This window comes from Ochotona curzoniae, unplaced genomic scaffold, assembly GCF_017591425.1.
Source record: "Ochotona curzoniae isolate NIBS_2020 unplaced genomic scaffold, NIBS_Ocur_1.0 scaffold_4683, whole genome shotgun sequence".
Classification (NCBI taxonomy): Eukaryota; Metazoa; Chordata; class Mammalia; order Lagomorpha; family Ochotonidae; genus Ochotona; species Ochotona curzoniae.
Window position 1 is genome coordinate 24,750,136 of NW_024467121.1, and position 23,515 is coordinate 24,773,650.

The window sequence follows — 23,515 nt, forward strand, 5'->3', positions numbered from 1 at the left end:
GAAAACTATTTACCCTGATGTATAACGGCACCAGCTTCTCAGTTTTGTAACTCAATATTTTTTAAAAGATGTATTTTTATTTGAAAGAAGAGACAGAGATTTTCCATCCACTCATTTATTCCCCAAAAGACCACAGTGGCTAGAGTTGAAAAAAAAGTCAGAAGCCAGGATCTTCTTCCAAGTCTCCCACATGGATTCTGGGTCCCAAGCTGCTGCTTTCCCAGACTGAGCAGAGCCAGGTGCAATGGTGAAGCCGTTAAAGTCCTTGCCCTGAATGCACAGGGATCCCATATGGACGCCGGTTCTAATCCCGGCTGCCCTGCTTCCCACCCATCTCCCTGCTTGTGGCCTGGGAAAGCAGGCAAGGATGGCCCAAAGTTTTAGGACCCTGCACCCACATGGGACACCAGAAGAGATTCAGGCTCCAGGCTTTGGATTGGCTCATCTCCAGCCACTGTGATAGCTTGGAGAGTGAATCATTGGACAGAAGACCTTCCCCTCTGTCTCTTCTCCTCCCTGTATATCTGCCTTTCCAATAAAAATAAATAAAATCTTAGAAAGAACCAGCCTCCAGGATATGAACCAGCACACATATGGGATCCCAGCATTTGCAAGGTGAGGATTTAGCTACTGAGCCATCACACCAGACCCCCTTCATGACATCTTACATGAGCTATTAGCTGATATTAATATATTTGGCCACCCTAACCCCTCACCTCAAAGTGAACCCCAAAATAATGACACAACTTCTCACATTAAGACATAAAAGAATGTGCAGAAATTTATTGAAAGTTCCTCAGAGATTAAGCAAGGATTAACATTTACAAGTCTTTGAATATTCTCACCCTATCCCCCCACACCATCCCCTTAACAATTATATACCAAAGGCTTATCAAAAACGTTGGAAGTCTCCCAGCTTTGTCCTTCCCACACACCCCTCTCTTCCCCAGCCTCAGGTTATTCCCTTGCCTCCCTTTGTCCCTTTGTAAATGGAGAAATAATCTCGTTTTCTTGGAATCCATCTTCTTTGATTTTGAATGTTTATCTGGGCAGAGGAAGGTAGTACAAAGAAGCTAATGCTGTGTTAAAGGTAGTAATGATTTTTGCTCTGAGCAAGACCTTTGTTTTGTTTTTTTTTTTTTTTTTTGTCTTTTTACTTCCCAAATGGCTACAAGAGTTAAACTTGAACCAGACAGAAACTATGAACTCCACCCTTGTCTCCCTCATGAGTGGCAGGGGCCCAATCACTTGGTCCATCTCGTGCTATGCAGCTAGGCACATTAGCTGGGAGCCGAATGGGAAGCAGAGCAGCCAACCAGAACTCAAACTATCACTTTGATATGCCACAGCACTGGTGCCCAATAGTTTATCTTGCTCTCAAATTAATGTCTGCTGTAGTCACTGTTCTCTTGAATTAGAAACACATTGTACTTCTATTAGCTTTACAGATTTACAGCATTTTCACATTTTATGGGGGGAAAAAAATAAAGCTTAATTTTTACCATATCTCAAGGAGGCCCAAGCCAGACTACACTTGAGGTTTACAAGCATGAAACTGAGTGCCTGAGTCCAGCGCTCCCTGGTGTTCAGGTGGGTCCTGAGTTCACAGGAATGGCCGCTGCCTGTGGCATCCTCCAGCACGCCTCTCTCCACACAGATCCTGTAGGGCAGCTGGAGACCCTCGTGGCCCTGCTCTGCCTTTTCCTTGAACTGCTGCAGACAGTCTAGGAAGGCAATCATGGCCCGGTCGTACTCATTGTTCAGAAAAACATTCTGTCTCCCACCAGAGAACAACGGCAGCAAAACCGAGTTACCTGTCAATGCCTTCAGGTACGAGTGGTCTGCGCGGGGCACCAGCTGGTATCTCTGGAACTCCAGGCCAATTGTGTTGCACAGGGCCACGAGCAGCAGGGCCACCTGTCCCCAGGCAGCATTGATCTCATCCCAGTCTATGGGACCGGAGGGAGGGCAACCCAATCGGAGGTTGTTGATGACTCCCACGGGGCCCTCCTGCCAGATGTCAAAGGTGAATTGGAAGATGCCGGCTGAGTTCAGCCTGCTCAGCTGCTGCTGGGCATACCACAGCTGGTTCTCCATGCTGCTTAGCTGCTCACACAGCTCCAGCTGCTGCCATGTGAGCGCACTGTACTCCAAGTGGTACTGGCTCTCCTGCTGCTCCAGCTTCTCTGTCTCGGCCTGGGCCTCCTGGAGGGCCGCTGCTGCCTCCACGCAGCCCTCCTCCACATTCTCCAACTCCCGATCCAGTAGGGCCTCCTCCTGCTCCAGAGCCCGCAGCTCCTCCTTCAGCGCTTCCATCTCATGCTCCACCTGCATCTCCCCAGACTCCATGCAGCGCTTGTATCTCTGAATGTCAAGTTCCGAGAGGGTGATCTGGGAGTCCAGCTGCTCCAGGAGGCTGTCCGTACACTCTACACACAGTGGATGGCCTATTTCTCTCTGGCCTGAAATGATTTCAAAAGTCTGCAGGATGGTCTCCTGGATGCTATCCAAGGTTCTCGCAGAGCTAACACTCCCAGACAAGCAATAGCAGTCTTTGTCCCTGGACTTCCTACCATCAATGAGAACAGCGTCTCTGGAGCCGCCTTCTGACAGTTCTTCCAGTTGTCCCTGTAGTGTCCTGGTTCCGTAGAAGGCCCTGGTCACCCCACTTTCTCCAGGCTCCTCCGGTTCAGAGGTCAGCGTCTCCTGAGGCTCACTCAGTTTTAGAGGCCGTAAGCAGCGCTGGCACATGAAAATGGTGCAATACATGGTGGAGGTCATGACTTTCCGTTTGTATCTAGGCACCAAGGCTGCTTACCCTTCGATGCTTCCTAGCTCTTTCTTGGAGAGTGATTTTTCCCTCTTCTAATTATACCCCACAAACTCTTGTATACACTCCCGGTATACAAGAAGGTCTCTTCTAGCTCTGTAGAACCAGTGATTCTTTCTAGAAGCAAAATCAGATCGCTCCACCTCTTTTAACATTGGCTAGACACACCTTAAGGGCAGCCTTTCTAAAACTAAACTATCATCATGGTTTGCCCCTCCCTTAGGTGTTGAGTACTCTTATCTTACCTTAAAATAAAGCCCATCATGTTTCCTTGATACCAAGGCCCCTGCCCACTTCCCCATTCTCTACTGCCCTCACCCCTGGGCTCCTAAGTTCTGCCTACTGACTGTATTTCAGTTCTTCCAAATTCTACTAGTCCCGCTAATTGAAAAGTGCATATCTTAACTTATCAGGAATGCTCTCCCAAGAGACAAGGGCAACATTAACATATCAATTCCCCACCTGAAGCATCTGCTCAATCCTGTCTCTGGCCAGTGCCAAGGGGGAGGGCTTCAGGCTGGCCTCTTTATCATTAGAAAGGGACCAAGGAAGTTGGCCAGTGACACCTTTCCCCTCTCTATCTCTCCCCCTCTCTATATATCTGACATTGTAATCAAAATAAATAACTTTTTAAGATTTATTTATTTACTCTTTAAAAAAAAAGGGCCCAGTGGCATGGCCTAGGATCCCATATCGGGATCATTGGACTAAAGCTCTTCCTCTCTGTCTTTCTTCCTCTCTGTATATCTGACTTTTCAATAAATACAGATAGAAACTCTTCCTCTCTGTCTCTCCTTCACTCCGTATATCTGCGTTTGCAATAAAAAGAAAATAAAAATAAAAAATTTATTCTGAAATCTAGGAGACAGGTTTTATTGTCTGTTCTGAACTATGACCCCTTATTTCCAGCAATGCCCAATGACTGCTGTATTCCTCCATACACTCCCGAAGCGTTGTCTTTTGGAGCACAAGATACAACTTTGCCAACCATCAGCCTTTTCTTCTCATCATCCTTAAAATCAGTGGCAAGGAGAGAAAAGTCTGTGGGGTTAGATGCCTGAACACTTCCCCTGTGACAACACTAACTGTCCACACACGGGCATGTGTTTGCATCCAGAGCCTAAGTGGCTGTTTACCCACTGTTTACCCACTGCACCTGCCCACTCCTTTCCAACTGCTTCCCCGCCCTCCTACATGCCAGAGGCCCCAGTTAAACCTTCTTTGCCTCTTGTCAAGGCTAATGGCATAACAACATTTTTTCTTGAATTCTGGTCACGGGGTTTATGACACTCAGTCATCTCCTAATTTCTTCCATTCTACTTTGGTGTCATGGAAAATTTCTGGACCAAATCTGGTGATTCCTGGTCATAATTGGTTATAGGTAGTCATCCCTCAGAAATTTGTTTTTCTTTGTAAAAATAAGCAACTGAAGTCATACTTAAAGTCCTCTCACTCTCAATGGTTTCCACTCCTTGTAGCCAGGGTCGCCAACTAGTTTTTGTTCCCTCCTCCACATTGCTTCCAGTCCTCTCCCATAACTATACAATGAGAAACCATTTGAAAACCATTAACATACACAGGTTGAATTTTAGGGAACAATAGTTAAGCTGTGGCTTAACACACCCAATCTCATATCAGAGTGTCTAAAATAAGTCCTGATTCTACCTCTAAGTCTAGCTTTTTGCTAATGACTAACCTAGGACGCAGCAAATATGGGTCAAGTAGTTGGGTTTTTGCCACCTACATAAGAGACCTGGATGGGACCCAGCGTGGTAGCCTAGTGGCTAAAGTTCTTGCCTTGCATGCACCAGGATCCCATATGAAGCCCCACTTCCCATCCAGCTCCCTGCTTGTGGCCTGGGAAAGCAGTCGAGGATGGCCCAAAGCCTTGGGACCCTGCACCCATGTGGGGAGACTCAGAGGAAGCTCCTGGCTCCTGGCTTCAGATCAGCTCAGCACTGGCTGTTGCAGCCGCTTCAGGAGTAAATCAGTGGACACAAGATCTTTCCTCTCTATCTCTCCTCCTCTCTATCAGAGTTTACAATAAAAATAAATAAATCCTAAAAGAAAGAAAAGACTTAGATGTAGTTCCAGGATGCTGACTTTAGACTGCCCAGATGTTATAGAAGAAATCTCTGTTTATATGTCCTTCTCTGTCACTCTTGCAAACAATTTTTTAAAAGATAACCATGTGATGTGCTCATGGACTGTGTTTTCAGTTATTTGGGTAGTTTGGGCTAAGTGTTCACATTTCATATGCTTACTCAGTGGAAAAGGTAGCCACTGTTGTCATACTGTTATCTACAAAGTCACAAATAGCATAACAAAGACCAAGAAGAGCCTAGAAAGGAAGGAGATTCTGCATGGTCTTGTAGATTGCCAGAGTCAAGTGAAAACAGAAAGTGGAAGTGCGCCATTTGGACACAAGGATAACTAAGGAATTAAAAAGGATAGTGAGGGGCCTGGCATGATAGCCTAGTGGCTAAAGTCCTCGCCTTGAATGTGCCAGGATCCCATTATGGGTGCCGGTTCTAATTCCCGCAGCCCCATTTCCCATCCAGCTCCCTGCTTGTGGTCTGGGAAAGTAGTCGAGGACGGCCCAAAGCCTTGGGACCTTGTACTCGTGTGGAATACCTGGAAGAGGCTCTGGGCTCCTGGCTTCAGATCAGCTCAGCACTGGCCATTGAGGTCACTTGGGGAGTGAATCAATGGACAGAAGATCTTCCTCTCTATCTCTCCTCTCTCTGTATCTGACTTTCCAATAAAAATAAATAAATCTTAAAAAAAAAAAAAAAAGGAAAGTGAGGCAACGGAGCAAGAGTGATAAACTCAGGGATGGACCTGGAAATGGTGAGGAAGATGAGGGAGGTGGAATGGCTCCAGGCAATAAGACTATGATTAGGACAAAGGTATTGGGGCCACTGGCTAGCTGGCATCATGGTCAAAGAGCAGCCTGGCAATAGGGCTGGCTTTTCATCATCACCAGTTAAGTATTAAATTCCACTTTACTTATTGGGATCAGGATGCAAGCTAATATCTGTTAAGCACCTAGCATGTGGGATTGGTATCATGGCTCAATAGCCTAATCCCCCTACTTCAAGTGCTAACAAACCATATGGGTACTGGTTTGTGTCCCAGCTGCTAAACCTCAGATCCAGCTTCCTGCTTGTGGCCTCAGAAGGCTGCAGACGATGGCCCAAGTCTTTGGGACCCTGCACTCACGTAGTAGATTTGGAAGAGGCTGCCTGACTCCTGTTCTTGAATCAGTTCAGCTCCAGCCATCATGACCCTTTGGGGAGCCAGCTAAGCAAAGATCTTTTACCTTGTGTCTTTCCTTCCCTCTATAGCTCTGTTCTTCCAATAAAAAATAATTAAATCTTTTTTAAAACATCTAACGTATTCTTGTTCTTAAATGATTTTTGTCCTTTATTGTTTTTTATTGCAGTAAAAATACCCATTTCATCTCCCTCCATTTGAAAACTTATCCTGGATGACGGCCTGGCCCACAGTAACAGTGCTGTAACTCCAAGTTTCAGCTAGCTCTTCTGTGTTCCTGTCATTTGTCATGACAGTAGTCTACCCACATTAGAGTTGTTCCTTCAGCCTGGTCTCCTAAATAGAAGATGTCTAGGACCTAGGCAAGCAGCAACCTGCAAAATTCTATAAAATAAATATTATAATAGCAAATGCAAACTATTCAACATGATTATCTTACATCCATTTTCTCATTTTAATTCTAAAACCAATAAAAGGATATCTGAAAGGACAATATTGGATTGCCAATGTCCTGGCTTTTTTTTTTTTTTTAGATTTATTTATTTTTATTACTAAGTCAGATATACAGAGAGGAGGAGAGAGAGAGAGGAAGATCTTCTGTCCGATGATTCACTCGCCAAATAACCACAACGGCCGGTGTTGCGCCGATCTGAAGCCAGGAACCAGGAATCTTTTCCAGGTATCCCACATGGGTGCAGGGTCCCAAGGCTTTGGGCTGCCCTCGACTGCTTTCCCAGGCCACAAGCAGGGAGCTGGATGGGAAGTGGAGCTGCCGGGATTAGAACTGGCGCCCATAATGGGATCCTGGCACATTCAAGGCCAGGACTTTAGCCACTAGGCTACTTTGCTAGGCCCTGTCCTCGGTTTTGACCCAGGTATTTTTGACATTGAAGATTGTGTTTTCCACTAACACTTGATGAGTCTGGTCTTTATCAATGAAGCAAAAAGTGATCTAGATTAGAAAGTGATCTTAGAAAAGTACTAAATGAATATTATTTCACTGGCCCTAGTACAAAATTCCTAGACCCAATCACTGAAGAGATCCATTAGGATGAACCCTACATCAAGCTGCGGATGGCCAGCTGCTGATAGCCCCTCCTCTCCCAAGCATACACAAAATAGTTAGAAACAGATCAACATCCAAGCGAGTGAAGAGTTAGGCTACTTCCAACAACTTTTTGGGGAGTAAAGAATATTATGGTCTTGTCTCACACTCCTCTGCCGGAAAGCCTGAGCCCCTCTCCTCTCCTGAGTCAGTTCTGCAGGTGTTCCGGAGTGATGCTTGGGGATGGAAAGTGATGCTGCAGCATGGGGAAACAGTGCCAGGGCTTCATCTTCCCTTCACACTGCAGAGTGGGCAGGGGGAGACAGGCAACACATAGGGAAGCTTGGAAACTGGCTTGGCAAAGACAGTCTTCGTGGAGTCACCAGAAAACACACCTCAAACGTATTTATCAAAGACTCTGAGTAAATGTTCTGGTTTTTCTCTTTACAATTATTATCTCAGGGTCAGTCTGATTCTGTAGACAGTGAGCCTAGCTCAGGGGCCTCAGGGACACTCTCGTCCCTAGACCTTGTCTGTTGGTGTGCTGGTGTCTTCCCCTTACATATTAAAAAAACAAAACAAAATAAAACAGAATAGGTGACTCTTCTGGCATATAGTTAACACAAATTTGGATGCCTTCCAGCTGCTCTTCTCCCAGCAGTGTAACACTTGCTCAGGAAAGATGCAACCTTAGCCATTGACTACAATTTAAGTGTCTGGATTTTATCACCTTGATCGTTTCTTAGTTCCAGGACCTTCTGTGAATGCCAAATCCAAAGATGCTTAAGTCTCTTCTAACAAACTGTGCAGGGTCCAGCCGCGTGGCCTAGCAGCTAAAACCCTCGCCTTGAATGCACCAGGATCCCATATGGGTGCCGATTATAATTCCTGCAGCCCCGCTTCCCATCCAGCTCCCTGCTTGTGGCCTGGGAAATCAGTGGAGGACGGCCCAAAGCCTTCAGACCCTACACCCATGTGGGAGACCTGGAAGAAGCTCCTGGCTCCTGGCTCCTGGCTTCAGATCGGCGCAGCACCAGCCATTGCAGTTGCTTAGGGAGTGGAGCATCACTATCCTGCATTGTTTTGGCAGAGAATGACAAGGAAGAAAAGTCCAAACAGTTTCACCGCAGGTGCAATTTTTTGTTTCTTTGTTTTAGAATCTTTCTGAGCTCTGGTTGGCAGAATTCACAGATTTGAAACCTGGAGATCTGGAGGGGCGCCTCTGTGTGAAGATTTGCCCTAAGAATACTCAGGCACACTAGAGGAATGGAGGTGCGTGAGAGTACAACCACCTCCAAAAACAAATCAACAAACAAAAACCCCAAGTAAAACAACAAAAACTCGCAACATATATTTTTTTTCTCCTTGCTTTCTGTTCCTATATGTTCACACATCTGTGTGAATACAGAAGTACTCCACAGTGTAAATCAGTTTTTTCTTTTTAAATAATGACCAGTTTCTTTCCATGTCTCACATAATATTTGCTGTAGATGAACCATAATTTTGTCCAGCAGTCCCTTAAGGAAACCAAATACTTATGATCTCCTTTTTAAAATTCCAGAATATTTTAATTCTTTTTTTATTGAAGTTTTTTTTTATTCATTTGAAAGGCAAAGTTACAGAGAGAGAAAGAGAGGCTGGTGGGCGGTGAGGATAGAGACAGAGAGACAAACTGAGCTCTCCCATCCATTGATTCATTCTCCAAATGGTCACTGAGGCTTGGGCTAGATGACACCAAAGTCAGAAGCGGGGAGCTTCTTCCAGGTGCGAGGTCCCAAACACTGAATAGTCATCTTCCACTGCTTTCCCAGGCACATTAGCAGGAAGAGGGATTGGAAGCGAGCAGCCCATTTCTATTCTTAAGAGCTTTAATAAATAAAAATCTCCACAGTTTCCAAGTAATAGAATTATATACATTTGAGGTGTTAGATACATAAATTGCTCTGATATGATCACTATATATTAAATACTTTAAAAATTGTAAACATTTTATTCAGAAGCAATGAGATAGATTGACTTCCTGTTGGCTGGACTAACCCACCAAGTGTTTCAAATGCTTGGGACTAGGAACTCAATCGAGCACTTCCATGTGGGTAGCAGGAATTCAAGCATTTGCTGCCTCCCAGAAAATACAATAGCAGGATGCTGGAATCCGAAGCAGAGCTGTGGCTCCAATCCTGGCACTCTTACATCAGATAAAAGCATCCCCATGGCTTCACTGCTTATGTCTTAACTGTTGCAGCAAATGTCTCCGTGTACCTATAATGAAAAATTACACAGTAGTCCTGATTCTTGCCCTGACAGCAAGATTTAATTGAATCAGGTGGCACAGAGCACATTCAAGGCATTATACATTAAAAATGAACAAACAAACAAACAAACAACAACAACAACAAACCCACAAGTACCTTGCTCACAATGTAAGGGTTGGAGGCAGGATGAAACCAGTCCCCATTTTGTGAGAGCTGTTGCAGATAAGTGGAGAAAGCATGGAGGAAATATTTCTTTGAGTTTATAAACCCAATGTACAAACTTGTTAAGGACTGTAGCCCGTTCACATCATCAGAATAAAACAGTGCATTTAAATTGGCTGTAGATTAACAATCCCTCAGGGATTTAGCAAATGCAAATGAAAAATCTCAGTGGAGAAAAAAAAATCTATGCTTCTGGCATCACCAACATTGTTTAAGGCTATGAAGAGCATGTGAAGAAAAATACTTTTTCCTTTTTTAAACACAAAATCAGCAAAAACAACAGATGACATCAACTGAACTTCAGGGACTGAAAATTGTCTACTATCAGACATGAATTATTTTAAAAGAATGAATATTCCACAGTATACACTCAAAAACACCTGAGGAAAATTGATCACAGTGAGCCCAGTGTGATGGTTCAACAAGTAAATCCTCACCTTGCTAATGCCAGGATCTATATGGGCTCCAGTCATGTCCCTGCTCCACCTCCCTTCCAGCTCCCTGATTATGACCTGGGTAAGAGTGGAGGGTGGCCTTGGGACCCTGCACCCATGTGGGAGACCTGAAAGAAGCTCCTGGTTCCTGGCTTTGGATTGGCTCAGCTCCAAATGTTGTGGCCATTTGAAGAGTAGAAGATCCTCCTCTCTCTCCTTTTCTCTGTAAATATGATCTAGCTTTACAATGAAATAAATAAATAAATAAATCCTTAAAAATATTTAATCACAGCAATCTTGAAAAAACAAAAATGAGATTTCAACAAAGAAAAGACTCAATAATTCAAACTAAAATTCAATGTAATAAATGAGTTTAGAACAAACTGAAAACAGTAGAAGAGAATGTTACAGAAGTAGAAGTTTAAAGAAACTAAAAAGAATTTTTAAAATGTAGTAAGATTAAGAGATGTGAATGATAGAATCAGATGATCTAACATCCTTTAATTAGAGTCCTAATTGAAAAAAGAGAATTATTAAGAAGCAATATGCAAAAAAAAAGCTAATGGCAGTGAATTCTTCAGAACTGATGAAAGATTCCAAGCTCAAATTCAACAAGTGGTAATAAACCAAAACATTTTTAAATAGTAATTTTTAAAAAAATGTATAAATCCCCACTTCAATAAAATGTTTAAAGCATCATTGATTACATCATAATAAAGTTGTAAAAAGAAAAAAATTGCATTTAATACCTTAAAACTTAATAGCAACAAGGGAAATTAGCAGATTATCTTCAAATGAGCTACAATTAATTGGACTGATAGCTGGTTCCAGCATTGCATTAGAATAAAATGGAAGAAAGTTGTTTATGTGTTCAAAAACCAAACAAAAACCAAAGCTGCCCAATGCCCACCTAAAGCCATGGGAAAACAAGAAAAAAAAGAAAACATTTTCAGAACAAAGAGAAAGTGAAAGAATACATCATATAAATTCCTGGATCCAAGAAAATTGTATTAAAAAGAATGATAATGTAGAGAAATCTAAATATGTTGCAGGCAATTTTTTTTTTTTACATAAAAAGAAGGAAGACCTTCTCTATGTCTCCTTTCTCTGTAAAATTTGGCTTTCGAAGGAAAAATAAATCTTTTTGAAAAAAATCCCTCAGAAGCATGGGAAGGCACTTTGGCATTGTTTCAACGCCTTCCAGGCAGAAGCAGGCATCTTACATAGTTTTAAAAAAACTTCCCCTTTTCTCATTCCAACCAAAACATGACCAACCCTGATGACCTTTTAGGCTATCTAACTACCACAATAGAGACTGATTCCCTGAAACAGGGAAAGCAAGCCATATGGAGTTTTAAGGAAAGCAGATACAAGTAAGAAACATGAAAGGAAGAAACAAAAAGCATCCACATTTCTAATATTACCCTGAGTGAGGGATCAATGAATTTAGACTTTGTGGAATTAGAGGGTTATGCTGTAATTTCTAGGCTCTACGCCAAAAAGAAGAGACATTTAACACATAATTTTTTTCATTGTTAATAAAAACATTTATTTTGTATTTTATACAGAACAACCTGAAGTCAGCATTATGACTTGACAGTCACCCAGGGGGGTTTACAATGTGCCCATATCCACAGTGTGGTTCTGGAGTTTAGGGGTCCACACAAGCACAGGAAGGATAAATAAGGGGGCTCTTTCCTGTGGCAGCAGATGAGGAGGGAGCCTCACACTTTTTAAATGCCCCCAGTCAATCTCAGGGCCAGAGACTTAAAAGACAGTCCTGTCTAATCCTGGTTCATTTCCCTGTTCATAAAGAGCTGGTACCCCTGGGACAGAACATGAAGATTCCATGCAGCTCATTCCTGAGCCCCTGATCTATACCCCAACATATCAAAGAAGGGGGAAGGTCAAGGGGTAGTAGCATTATATTCTATGGAAGTAAGAGATTTAGTTCACATTGTACACTGATAAAAGGCCAAGAGACTTGGAAAGACCACAGATCTGCTGAAGGATGTTCAACTAGGGACCTAGAGATGGGGCTTCAGAGTAACCCATTTTAGGTGCAACAGGTATAAAAAGTCTGGAAGGAGGTTAAGTATTAAAATAGTGGGAAACAGAACACTTCCACATCTTAATTTGAGTGGGACAATTTTAAGAGAACTGAAGTTAAACACTGGTTACCAGTCATAATGTTGTAGAGTTTTTTGACCCCGAATATAGCAGCAACCTCAATTGTTGTCTCACAGGAAAGAACTTTCGTGCAGACACAGTTTTAAAGCAAGATTTATTAGAAAAATTGAGAAGAGAGACTCCCATCTTAGTGACGGGATGGGGCTCTGAGATAGGAAGGACCCTTACCTAACCCTGCCATAGTGGCAGGAGGAAAAGTGGGAAAAAGAGACCCTAGTCCTCTGCCATAGTGTGGCAGGAGGAAAAGGATGAAAAAAACCCCATATCAATGGTGGGGAAAGCATCTTTTGTTTTTTTATTTATTTATTTTGTTTTTTTTTTTAAAGAATTTGTCTCTTTTCTTAAGATTTATTTATTTATTTATTTATTTATTTATTTATTTATTTATTTATTTATTGGAAAGTCAGATATACAGGGAGGAGAGAGAGAGAGGAAGATCTTCTGTCTGATGATTCACTCCCCAAGTGAGTGCAATGGCCGATGGGCCAGGATCCAGAAACTTCTTCCCACATGGCTGCAGGGTCCCAAAGCTTTGGGCTGCCCTCGACTGCTTTCCCAGGCCACAAGCAGGGAGCTGGATGGGAAGTGGAGCTGCCGGGATTAGAACTGGCACCCATATGGGATCCTGGAGTGTTCAAGGTGAGGACTTTAACCTCTAGGCCACTGTGCTGGATCCAGAAAGCATCTTTTAAAGGTTTACCTCAAAGATGTTTCTCCATAAACAAAGAAAATTCCTGGTTTCCATGGTACCTGGCCTTGGGACAAAAGGCCAGAAAGGTGTCACTGGCCAACTTCCTTGGTCCCTTTCTAATGATAAAGAGGCCAGTCTGAAGCCCTCCCCCTTGGCACTGGCCAGAGACAGGATTGAGCTGATGCTTCAGGTGGGGAATTGATATGTTAATGTCGCCCTTGTCTTTTGGGGAAGTACGTTTCTGATAAGATATGCACTTGTCTTGGGAGAGACATGTTCTGGTGAACCCAAGACATGGTGGGGAAAATATCCCTTTATATTTGAGGAAAAATGACTTGGGGATCCAGAATACCCTAACTACCTACTACCCAGTCTTAACTCCTCTCACAATAACAAATGCCATGCCATTACAGTCTTGTGATAGCATTAAAAAATTGTCAAAGCGTGTCCAGCTAATCAGCAGGTTTTGCTAGGAGATGTCTGTGTGTATGGGAGAGGGTTGGGGGCTTGGTACAGATGACAGTCCAACATGATTCCTATGGAAACAAGGGACAGTGTCCTGGTTTGCTGGCCTAGAAAGGACTGGGCAGAGTTGAAGCAAAAACTCCAAACTGACTACAGATTTTCCACAGCCAGCTTTGACCCAAGACAGGAGGACCGTCTTTCTTAGAGATGGTTGGAGGCCAAATGCAACACATGTCACATGCACTTGTCCTGGTCATCAGCCCATACCAGGCAGAGGGAAGGAAGCTGGGTACAGGTGAAAAGGAAAATTTAGGATAGAGGAATTTAATTTGCTTTTTTTGCCTTCTGTACTTTGCTCGCTGAAAAAGACAATGGGTAGCCGAACAAACATCTCATGATTTAGATAGAGCCTGGGAACCACAGAGAGATAAGGGGGCACCTGCAGCTGAATCTGCATTAGGTCATAAAAAAAAGTCTTGGGACAGGCATCTCAGGAAGAAGTGCGATAAGGAATTAAGAGCAGCAGTGGGAAAGACCCTAATTGCATGGCAAGGCAAAGGTCTTTTATGGCCCCCTTTCCTGAGTGTGGTTTTTAGCTTTAAAAAGAATGCTAAACCAAGAATCGGGGCTGGTGTGCCTGGCCTCCTGTGTGGGGACTGGCCCTAGCCCCAGTGTGCTGGTGATTGAATAAAGCCTCCTGCTTTTGCATCAAGTCTCGTCTTCATTGGTCATTGGGGAGACTCATTTTTTGGGGGAACTAAGGTATGGTCGTCCCATTTGGGGGTGCCTTACAGAGGGAATAGGGGCATTATTTTTGATCTTTGAAAATCTTAATTTGTACTGTAACCTCAAATGTTATTTTCAGTGCCTCAGATACAATTTAATCGTAAGTCTTTAAAGGCCCCCTGAAACAAAAAACAAAAAGCATATACGTTTTTTAAGTTTCTTCACTTTCTGGTAGTTTTCCCTCATCTTCCTTTTTATCCTGACTTCGAGTCCACAAACTTCACCAAACCATCCATGCTCATGGATTTGGGCTTCTCGAGAGGAAGGCCCAGGGCCCAGTTCCAGATGAGCTACGCCAGTACACCCAGTGCCCATGACACCCCCAACAGGACTGTGCAGTAGTTCATCTTTGTCATGCTGTAGTCCTGGAGCAGTACACCACTATGAGCATTCACAATGTGCCGAGGATTCTTGGCTTCGCCCTGCTCTAAGAGGATATTGGGCATGATCTTGCACAGCTGAGCCACCAGCTTGAACAAGGGATCATTAGGCAGGTGTTTCAGAGCAAACTCTCTCTGACAGGTATTGTGGATCAGTCTTCCTCAGTACTGCATGGTCATAGCCTGGGACAACCCATCTGGAGTTGTGTGTATTCCAGATGTAATCTCATAACTTCTCATTGGACACATCCTTGCCAACTTCTTTCTGTAGCTGTGTAAGCCACACAAGTACTTCCTGATTTGCCAGTCCGTGTAGAGGGCCTGCCAGGACATTCATGGCTGCCGCAAAGGACAGGTAAGGATCTGAAAGGGCACTGTCCACCAAATGGCTGGTATGGGCACTTACATTGCCACCTTCATGGTCACTGTGGATGGTGAGGTACAAGTTCATGAGCTCAGTGAACTGAGCATCAGTGCAGCCTAACATGTTGGTGAAACTGTGAGACCAGTCCAGTTTAGAGTCAATGGTCCCAACACTGCTTCCCTCCTGGTAAAGATTCTGGTAGTTCTTGGTATTAACACCAGGTAGCTTTGCAATCAGATCCATGGAGTCTTCATAAATTAACTCCCAGTAGTTGGTTCGGTGGACACCCTCTGCATACGCTTGGGCAAAGTTACTTTCACTGTTTAGGGCTGTAATGGCTGCACTGAGCTGAGACACAGGGTGTAGGTCACCTTCCCATGGTGACCACATGAGAAGGCAGGGCTGCCTCTTTGCCCACTCTTTTGAAAGCCAAGAAACTTGTTCCTCTGCCAGGATCTGTCCAATCACCAGCAGCCAAAACAAGCCCTCAGGCAGGGTTTCTTCCCCACCCTTAGCCTTGGGCAGCAGCTTCTGGCATTCGTGAATGCTACGACTTTGGAAACGAATGCCCTCATCAGGATCAAGAACTGATGTTTCATATATCAAGCCCTTCATGCCTCTCATGCCACCATACATCATGTCCACAGTGATCTGGCCCACTACTGTCTTGCCATGCTGCTGTCTGAAGGTCTTGATTCTGGTTAGTTCCTTAGGTATCAGGTAAGCCAACACATCTTTCAAATTTGTGGAGGAACCACTAGCACGCTGGGCAGCAAGAACAAGACAGGAGAATTCTTGGCTCCCAAGAGCTGGGTGGCCGCAGCTCTTGGCGTGGGTAAAGCCATGGTGGGTGAAACCCGGGATCTGGTGGGGGAGGAGAAATGGGACCAACAGCTGGGCAGGTTCCTGAGCCTCCATCGCCCCACCACAGGCCGCACCGACGCTGGACAGGGTTGAAAGGAGGTGGCTGAGGGAAACGGAAACACATAATTTTTTAAAGATGTATTTATTTTTTATTGGAAATGTAGATTCACAGAGAGGAGAGACAAAGAAGAAGATCTTCTATCTGCTGGATCACTCCCCAAGTGGCCACAACAGCTGGAGCTGAGCCAATCTGAAGCCAGAAGCCACAAGCTTCCTTTGTGTCTCCCACGTGGGTACAGAGTCCCAAGGCTTTGAGCCATCACAGACTTTCCCAGGCCACAGGCAGGGAGCTTGAAGTTAAGTGGAACAACCGGGATATGAACCGGTACCCATATGGGATCCCAACAGATGTAAGGTGAGGTCTTTAGCCACCAGGCTACTGCACTGGCCCTAAACACATAATTTTTAATCTGGTAAACAGGAAGATTGACAAACTATATCAATGTAAAATAAAGGTTTTAATCCCAAATGCTTGTTACAAGGCATTTTTGGATGGAAACGTATTAATTTTTATTTTATCCAATCATAAAACACTTGTGGCCCCAGAGCATCAAAGTGGAAAAAGTATATACCAATCCCAATAATGATGTCCTCCAAATCTGCATTCTTATGTTCACATTTGACAAAATTGGCCTCAAGGTAAAACAGCATTATGCCAGGTAAAGGAAGACAAAATAGTTAGACTCATAACAAGAGATAGCCAAGTCAGCTCATGAACAAAAGCAAGGCGGAGTTTGTAAAGCACATCCTAGGGAGCTAGAGTCTTGGTGTCCTACATAGTCTCTTTCTAATGGCAGTGAAAGATGGCCCCTGTCACACACATGGGAGAGCCAGCAGAAGCTCCTGGCTCTGGATTTCAGCCCAACCCAGCACTCACCTGGGCCAATCTAGGGGGTGAACTAGTGGATGAAAGCTATCTTTCTCTCTCCCTCTCGATAACTCTTACAAAATAAATAAAATCCGTTAGCAAAAAGCACATCTGGGAACTGTGAACTAACAAACACTCTCGGTTTGCCCTTGTGTAAATTAACTGGCTTGCCAGCGCCCTCTGGGAACACACCTCTACTTAAAAAAAAATGGGGGTTCTATAACACTTCGCTGTAAGGGGAACCAGGAGGCACCCTGGAACAGGGCTAAGGAGGGACTATTCTAGGAGTGGGCTTGTGATGGGTGGTTTCAGGAGAGCTGCAGGCAGCAGGATCTAAGGATTGATGCCTTTAGGGAGCAGAGTTGATTCCATAACTGAACATCATTCTTACCCAGAAGGCAGGAAGAAAAGATTATGGCTAAAGAAACTCATTCACCAGCATCTGTATGGTCTTAGTTTTTTCTGCACCAAAATGACTGCAGAGTGGATTTGTCTTGGCCTATTTCTGTCTCAGTGTAGACTGTTCTGATGGCAATGTTCCACGAACTTATTTATGCTCAAGACAAGCACATGAAGCCTGGTTGTGCAGGAGGCCAATGCTCAGTTACCAGGGTTCTCATTTTCAGCCAAGTTTGCCCTGAACCAGATGTGACAGAGTCATTACAGAAGGTAAGTTCCCATATCCAATGTGTATATATATATGTATATATATATAAGTATATATATGTAAAGTTTTTTAAAGACTTACATCCATTGAAAAGGTAAATTTTACAGAGAGGAGGAGAGAAAGAGAAAGATCCACTCACTGGTTCATGCCCCAAGTGGCTGCAATGGCCAGGGCTGAGCTAATTTGAAGCCAGGAGCCTCCTCCAGGTCTCCAACACAGGTGTAGGATCCCAAGGCTTGGGCTATTCTCAGCTGCTTTCCTAGGCCATAGGTGGAGAGCTGAATTGGAAATGGAGCCACCAAGACAAGATCTGGCATCCATACGGAATCCTGCACTTTTAGGCAGTCAATTAAGCCAAAGTCAATTAAGCCGAACCACTGCTCCTCTCTGAAGGTTTTCTAGAACTTGACATCTCAGCTGCAGAGTGGACATGACAGCTGCTGAGTGGGCAAGATCTACCTATTTCTGTTTGTACCTTCCCATACTCTTCTCCATTAGGTGAGTCTGCTATGCAGAACCCTCAGAGAATTTTACTATTTTTGGGCCTAGTGGGGTGGCCTAGCAGCAAAAGTCCTCACCTTGCATGCGCTAGGATCCTATATGGGCGCCAGTTTTGATCCCAGTGCACCGCTTCCCAAACAGCTCCCTGCTTATGTCATGGGAAGGCGATCAAGGACGGCCCACAGCCTTGGAACCTTGCAAGCTCGTGGGAGACCCGGAAGAGGCTCCTGGCTCCTGGCTTCGGATTGTGGCTACTTGGGGAGTGAATCAGTGGACAGAGGATCTTCCTCTTTGCCTCTCCTTTTCTCTGTGTATCTGACTTTCCAATAAAAATAAAAATAAAATCTTGGACCCAGTGGCGTGGTCTAGCAGATAAAGTCCTTGCTTTGAACATGCTGGGATCCCATATGGGCGCCAGTTCTTATCCCATCCAGCTCCCTGCCTGGGAAGGCACTTGAGGGTGGTCCAAAGTTTTGGGACCTTGCACCTGTGTGGGAGACCCGGAAGAGGTTCCTGGTTCCTGGCTTTGGATTGGCGCAGCACCGGCTTTGTGGTCACTTGGGGAGTGAGTGATCGGATGGAAGATCTTCCTCTCTGTCTCTCCTCTTCTCTGTATATCTGACTTTGTAATAAAAGTAATTAAATCTTTAAATAAATTAAAAAATAAAAAAATAAAATCTTAAAAATTTTTTTTTACTATTTTGGTTTTTCCACAGTTAATATGGCTTCTAGAGAGGGTGTTTAACTTTAATCATATGTCTTTATTTGTGATGTTACATACAAGTTTAGTAAAAATAGAAAGTTTGATCTTGGGAGCTCCAATAAGTGTGCAAATATTTACTATAAGGGCCAATTCCCATGACTTAATGCTATGCATATATCCTGTGTTCTCCCTTAGCATGAGTCACTGACTCATAAAATTGGAGCAGCTGATCTGAGAACAAGGTGCTTGGTGTGAGCAAAGTGTTTTAGTATCCTCCGATGAAAGACATATGCAAGAATAAAATAAATTTAGTCTTTACTCCTTTTTCAGCCAAAATGTTCAAAATGTTGTGACTGTGGTTTTACAGCTGTGACTAATTTTTTTTCTTTTACCAGAAATGCCTTCCTTTTTGTTGCCCTGGTTTTCATTTCTCCCCTGCTGATTTGAGCCCTCATTGCCAGCCCATATTCCCATGGTTCACCTGGGCCACTGGCCCTTCTGGGATGATCTCATTCCAACCTCCAGTTTCCATGGCAGCCCTCAAGTGTGGAGGACTGGGCTTTCCATTCTGATAGTTTGTTCCTTTCAAGATCTTGGCAGTTCTTTCCTATGGAGTGATTGATTCAGGGACCCTTGGGTTAGCATCCACATCAAAGAGATGCATTTAATTTTCCTAGTTACTATTCCCCAACATCTGTACCTAGCCCATGTTGACGCCTCAGAGATTTCAGATATACTCAGGAGGTTTCAATTTGGAACCTTTGAATGTTTATTGGCCAATAATCCATCACTGTCCTAGTTTTGGATGGTTTGACATCACCTAACTGTGAAGGTCCATTCTAGTTTGCTTCTTCAAAGAAAAAATCTGGGTACTCTGAACTACTGGGATTTCCTGGGCAGCCTCAGTGTCTTGATGGAGACTATGGAAAGCTTTGAGGACTGTGGAGCCCATCATTCCTTGATTCCCCAGACTAGCTGCCTGCCAAAACTTCCTTGTTGTTCCCCAAACTGGGCTGGAAACATATATCCAGCAAGCCATTTAAGGGCAGTTAAGTCACTTGGTGTGGACCTGCCAAGGTAATCACAGGTGGGACTTGAAATTCGATAAATCTATTGCAGGCTAATTTTTGCTAACTTTATTTGGCCCATAAATGATGCTGTAAATATCCAAATAGCCCTCAGGAAAAAAAAAAGGTATCCCACCCTTGTGCCCCTGTACCTGATCAGGAAAAGTTTTAAAGAACTTTAGCCATAATATGCAGGTTAAGAACAAAAAGCAAGGTGACATATTTAATATTCATTTTGGTCCGGTACACCCACCCTGTGGGGAGGTATGCTGCTCGATGAGGCCTTGAACAGTGTTCTCTAAATCAGGACAAGGCCTTGACTTGCTGAGCTGTAAAGGTGGTGCCTCTGTGTGTTTCAGGTGGTTCATGGCAGAGGACAGAAGCCAATCTCCGGGAATAATTTAGAAAACTGTGGATCCCTGTTAGTTTCATTCCTCCCATTTCTTCTGGTTCTCCTGCTATCATTGGAATATAAGTTTGGATGCTAAATATCCCCTAAACATCTATGTGTTAAAGGTTTGATCCACAGGGTGCTATTATTGGTAACTGGAGAACCTTCAGTCTAATTGGTCAAATGAGAGGTCCTTGGATCACTGGGGGCATGAGCTACCCTTTGAGGATAGTTTCTCATAAGAGAGCTGTTAGAAAGCTTGAGCATACTCCATGACTCACCATGGAATCCTTCCTTCCCACACTCTAAGCCATTGCCATCTTCTGCCCTTAGCACAGGCCAAAAAATGGGCTTCTAACCTTGAACTTGGAGCTCTAAAACATGGCCTAAATAACCATTTTCTGTTTGCAAGCTGGCTGTCTCGGGAATTGCATTGCAGTGAAGAAAAACTGAACCATACATGTACCTCTTTATTTTTGGATTCTCATGCAATTACTTGGCCATAATTTCCAGGCTGTGTCTGTACTAGAGACACAATTTAGGCCATACTCCAACATGGATGAGAAGCAACAGTTTCCTGAGCTACAACACAAGGATAACATCCATGCACACAAGTGGGATGTGATGGCTTTCACATAGGCAAGCTCTTGCCCAAGACCCTGGGAGACTGGGATCAACTGTAATCTGCTGTAGTGTGGACACCAGGATGGACAGGTGATACGGGAAGTAAGGTGGAGCTTCCCATAAGCCTTGTAATCTGAAATCTAGCTGCTTGCATGGCAGCGTGTAAATCCAGAAATAGAAATGGTTGGTTTGCCCTCTAAAATGTGGTTTTCAAACCTCCTATATCAGCAGGTCTTTCTTTCTTTCTTTTTCTTTTTTTTTTTTTTTTTGAAATTGAGATTTACTTATTTTTATTAGAAAGTCACATTTCCAATAAAAGAGAGAAGGAGAAATAGAGAGAAAGATCTTCCATCTGCTGGTTCATTCCCCAAATGGCCACAATGGCCAGAGCTGAACTGATCCAAACCCAGGAACCAGGAGCTTCTTCTAGGTCTCCTATGTGGGTACAATATCCCAAAGCTTTGAGCCATCCTCTACTGCTTTCCCAGGCCACAAGCAGAGAGCTCGATGGGAAAGTGTAGCAGAACATGAACTAGTGCCCATATGGGATCCTGGCATATGTAAGGCAATTTAGCCATTAGGCTATTGGTTGGGGCCCAGGTCTTTTCATTTTAGAAAGTGGCAGTGGGTTAGGCTTCACACCAAGCTTTGTCCTGTGGGTCTCTAACCCTTCATCCCGTTTCTCAGCCACCTCTGACAGCACCATCTCCTGGCTGGAATCTGAATTTCCCCACTCTTCTCCATCCCCTGCCATCTACAAGGCTGGACTTCATACTTCCTGTTTACCCTCAGCTCTCCAGTGCTACAGCAATGTCTTAAAGAGCCAGCTGGATCATTCCCCCTCTCTTCACGCTTCTTAGTACTTCTTCTCACAATTAGAATACAATCCCAACAACACTATGGAGAACCCACCTGATCTCTCTAGCTTGCTTCTCTTCTTCTTGTTCTCCTTCCTCCCTGTGCTCCAAACTCCTGGATTTTAGGTGTAAGCAAGATTTACAAGGAGAAGGCGAGACAGAGAGTAAGCTCTTCCATTTGCTGGTTTACTCTTCAAATGGCCAGAGCTAAGCTGAGCCAAAGCCAGGAGCTAGGAGTTTCTTCCGGGTTTCCCATGTGAGTGCAGGGACTCAAGAACTTCAGCCGTCCTTCACTGCTTCCCTGGCCACGAGCAGGGAGCTGGATGGGAAGTGCAGCAGCTGGGATTAGATCTGGTACACACATATGGGTACCAGCACTGTAAGGCATAGGATTAGCCTGTTGAGACATTTTACTGGTTGTAGAATGGATTGGTATTGTGATGTGTGTGACGTATATGTAGGCATATAGATATGGCAACTGCAAAATAAAGGAGAATGGGTAAAAAAAATCACTATGCTGTTGCAGGTTCTGGCTTACTGCTAAGTAGACTTTAAAACTTCTAATTATTTTAGCTACCATAAAAGGTAGTGATGGCTCAACTGGCTAGTCCTCCACGCTATGTAGGCAACAGTCCATGACCTGGCTGCTTCACCTCCCATCCAGGTACATGCATGTGGCTTGGGAAAGCAGTGAATGGCAGCCCAAAGCCCGGAGACACATGAAGGAGACCCAGAGGAGGCTCCTGGCTTCTGACTTCAGATTGGCCCAGCTTCTGCCTTTGTAGCCTCTTGGGAAGTGAACCAGTGGATGAAAGATATTTGTCTCTGACTCTTCTTCTCTCTGTAAATCCGCCTCTCCAATAAAAATAAAAAATATTTTTAAAAATTGCTGTGAAAGATTGACTGTAGCTTTATAGATGCATTTACTGCATATCCTGATTATGTCATTTCTCTTGCGCTTGGTGATTTTGTTCACCATCACCCTAGGAGCTTTGGCTAGGTCAGATGGCCCAGCTGGGTAGCAGGTGACACCATCTAGGTTTATTTGAGTGCACTCTGATGTTAACATAATGAAGTCACCTAACAACCCATTGATTCGAAGACACTCCAGATAAATGATGCATTACTACACTTGTAATTACCTGAATTCATTTCCTTTGATGGACTGATTATTTCCCTCAAGATTCATGAATCAGTGACTTCAGCTGCCACCAAATAGATGCTCAATACATATTTAATGAATGAATAAATGTATTTTTCAACTCCTGCAAGTATTTTTGGTCTGCTTGAATTGGGATTACTGGCACAAAATAAAAACACTGCCATACTTTTCCCTAAAACGATGAAAAAATGTGTGCACCCCCCCCACCCCCAGCAATGTTCTCATATGCCAGCTTCCTACTCAAACCTGCATCCTGGCTGACACGGAATGTTACAATGTCAAAATTCAAAATTTAACCTCAGTGAGAAAATCAAAATAATTATGTCATAGCTATTTTAATTTGAATCATTTTTGTTGCTTGAAATATGAAATAAGCTTTTAAAGTATTCTTAGTCACTCATTTTTTTCCTGTCACCCTCTATTTCTACACTACCAGATTCTGAAACTTTTTTAAAAAGATTTATTTATTTACTTGAAAATCAGATTGTCATAACCAACAGAGGGGGCAATAAGGGAGAAGGAGAAGTGAGAAAGTGAGAGAGAGAGAGAGAGAGAGAGAGATACAAGGAGAGTGAGTTCAATCTTTTATCCACTGTTTCACTCTCCAGATGACTGCCACAGGTAGATCTGGACTGGGCTGAAACCAGGAGTTTCTTCTGGGTGCAGGAGCCCAAGGACTTTAGCCATCCTCTACTGCTTCCCCACGCTGTTAGCAGGCAGTTGGATCAGAGTGGAGCATCTTGGATAGGACCTGGCACCCATATGCGGTTGTTAGCACTGTAGCCAGAGGATTAACTTGATATGCCACCATGCTGG

General features: G+C 43.9%; 1 protein-coding gene and 1 pseudogene across 1 annotated transcript; both read right to left on the minus strand.

The window, feature by feature from the left end:
• Positions 1-1,491: 1,491 nt before the first annotated feature.
• On the minus strand, positions 1,492-2,769 carry BECN2 (beclin 2). The gene has a single exon (XM_040968312.1). The coding sequence runs from the start codon at positions 2,767-2,769 to the stop codon at positions 1,492-1,494; it is 1,278 nt and encodes a 425-aa protein (XP_040824246.1).
• An 11,616-nt stretch (positions 2,770-14,385) lies between these two features.
• On the minus strand, positions 14,386-15,780 carry LOC121148041 (annotated as a pseudogene).
• Between the last annotated feature and the right edge of the window lie 7,735 nt (positions 15,781-23,515).

What these genes read in the sequence shown, in the direction of transcription:
- BECN2 (XM_040968312.1), bottom strand. Translation starts at nt 2,769, where the DNA reads ATGTATTGCACCATTTTCATGTGCCAGCGCTGCTTACGGCCTCTAAAA.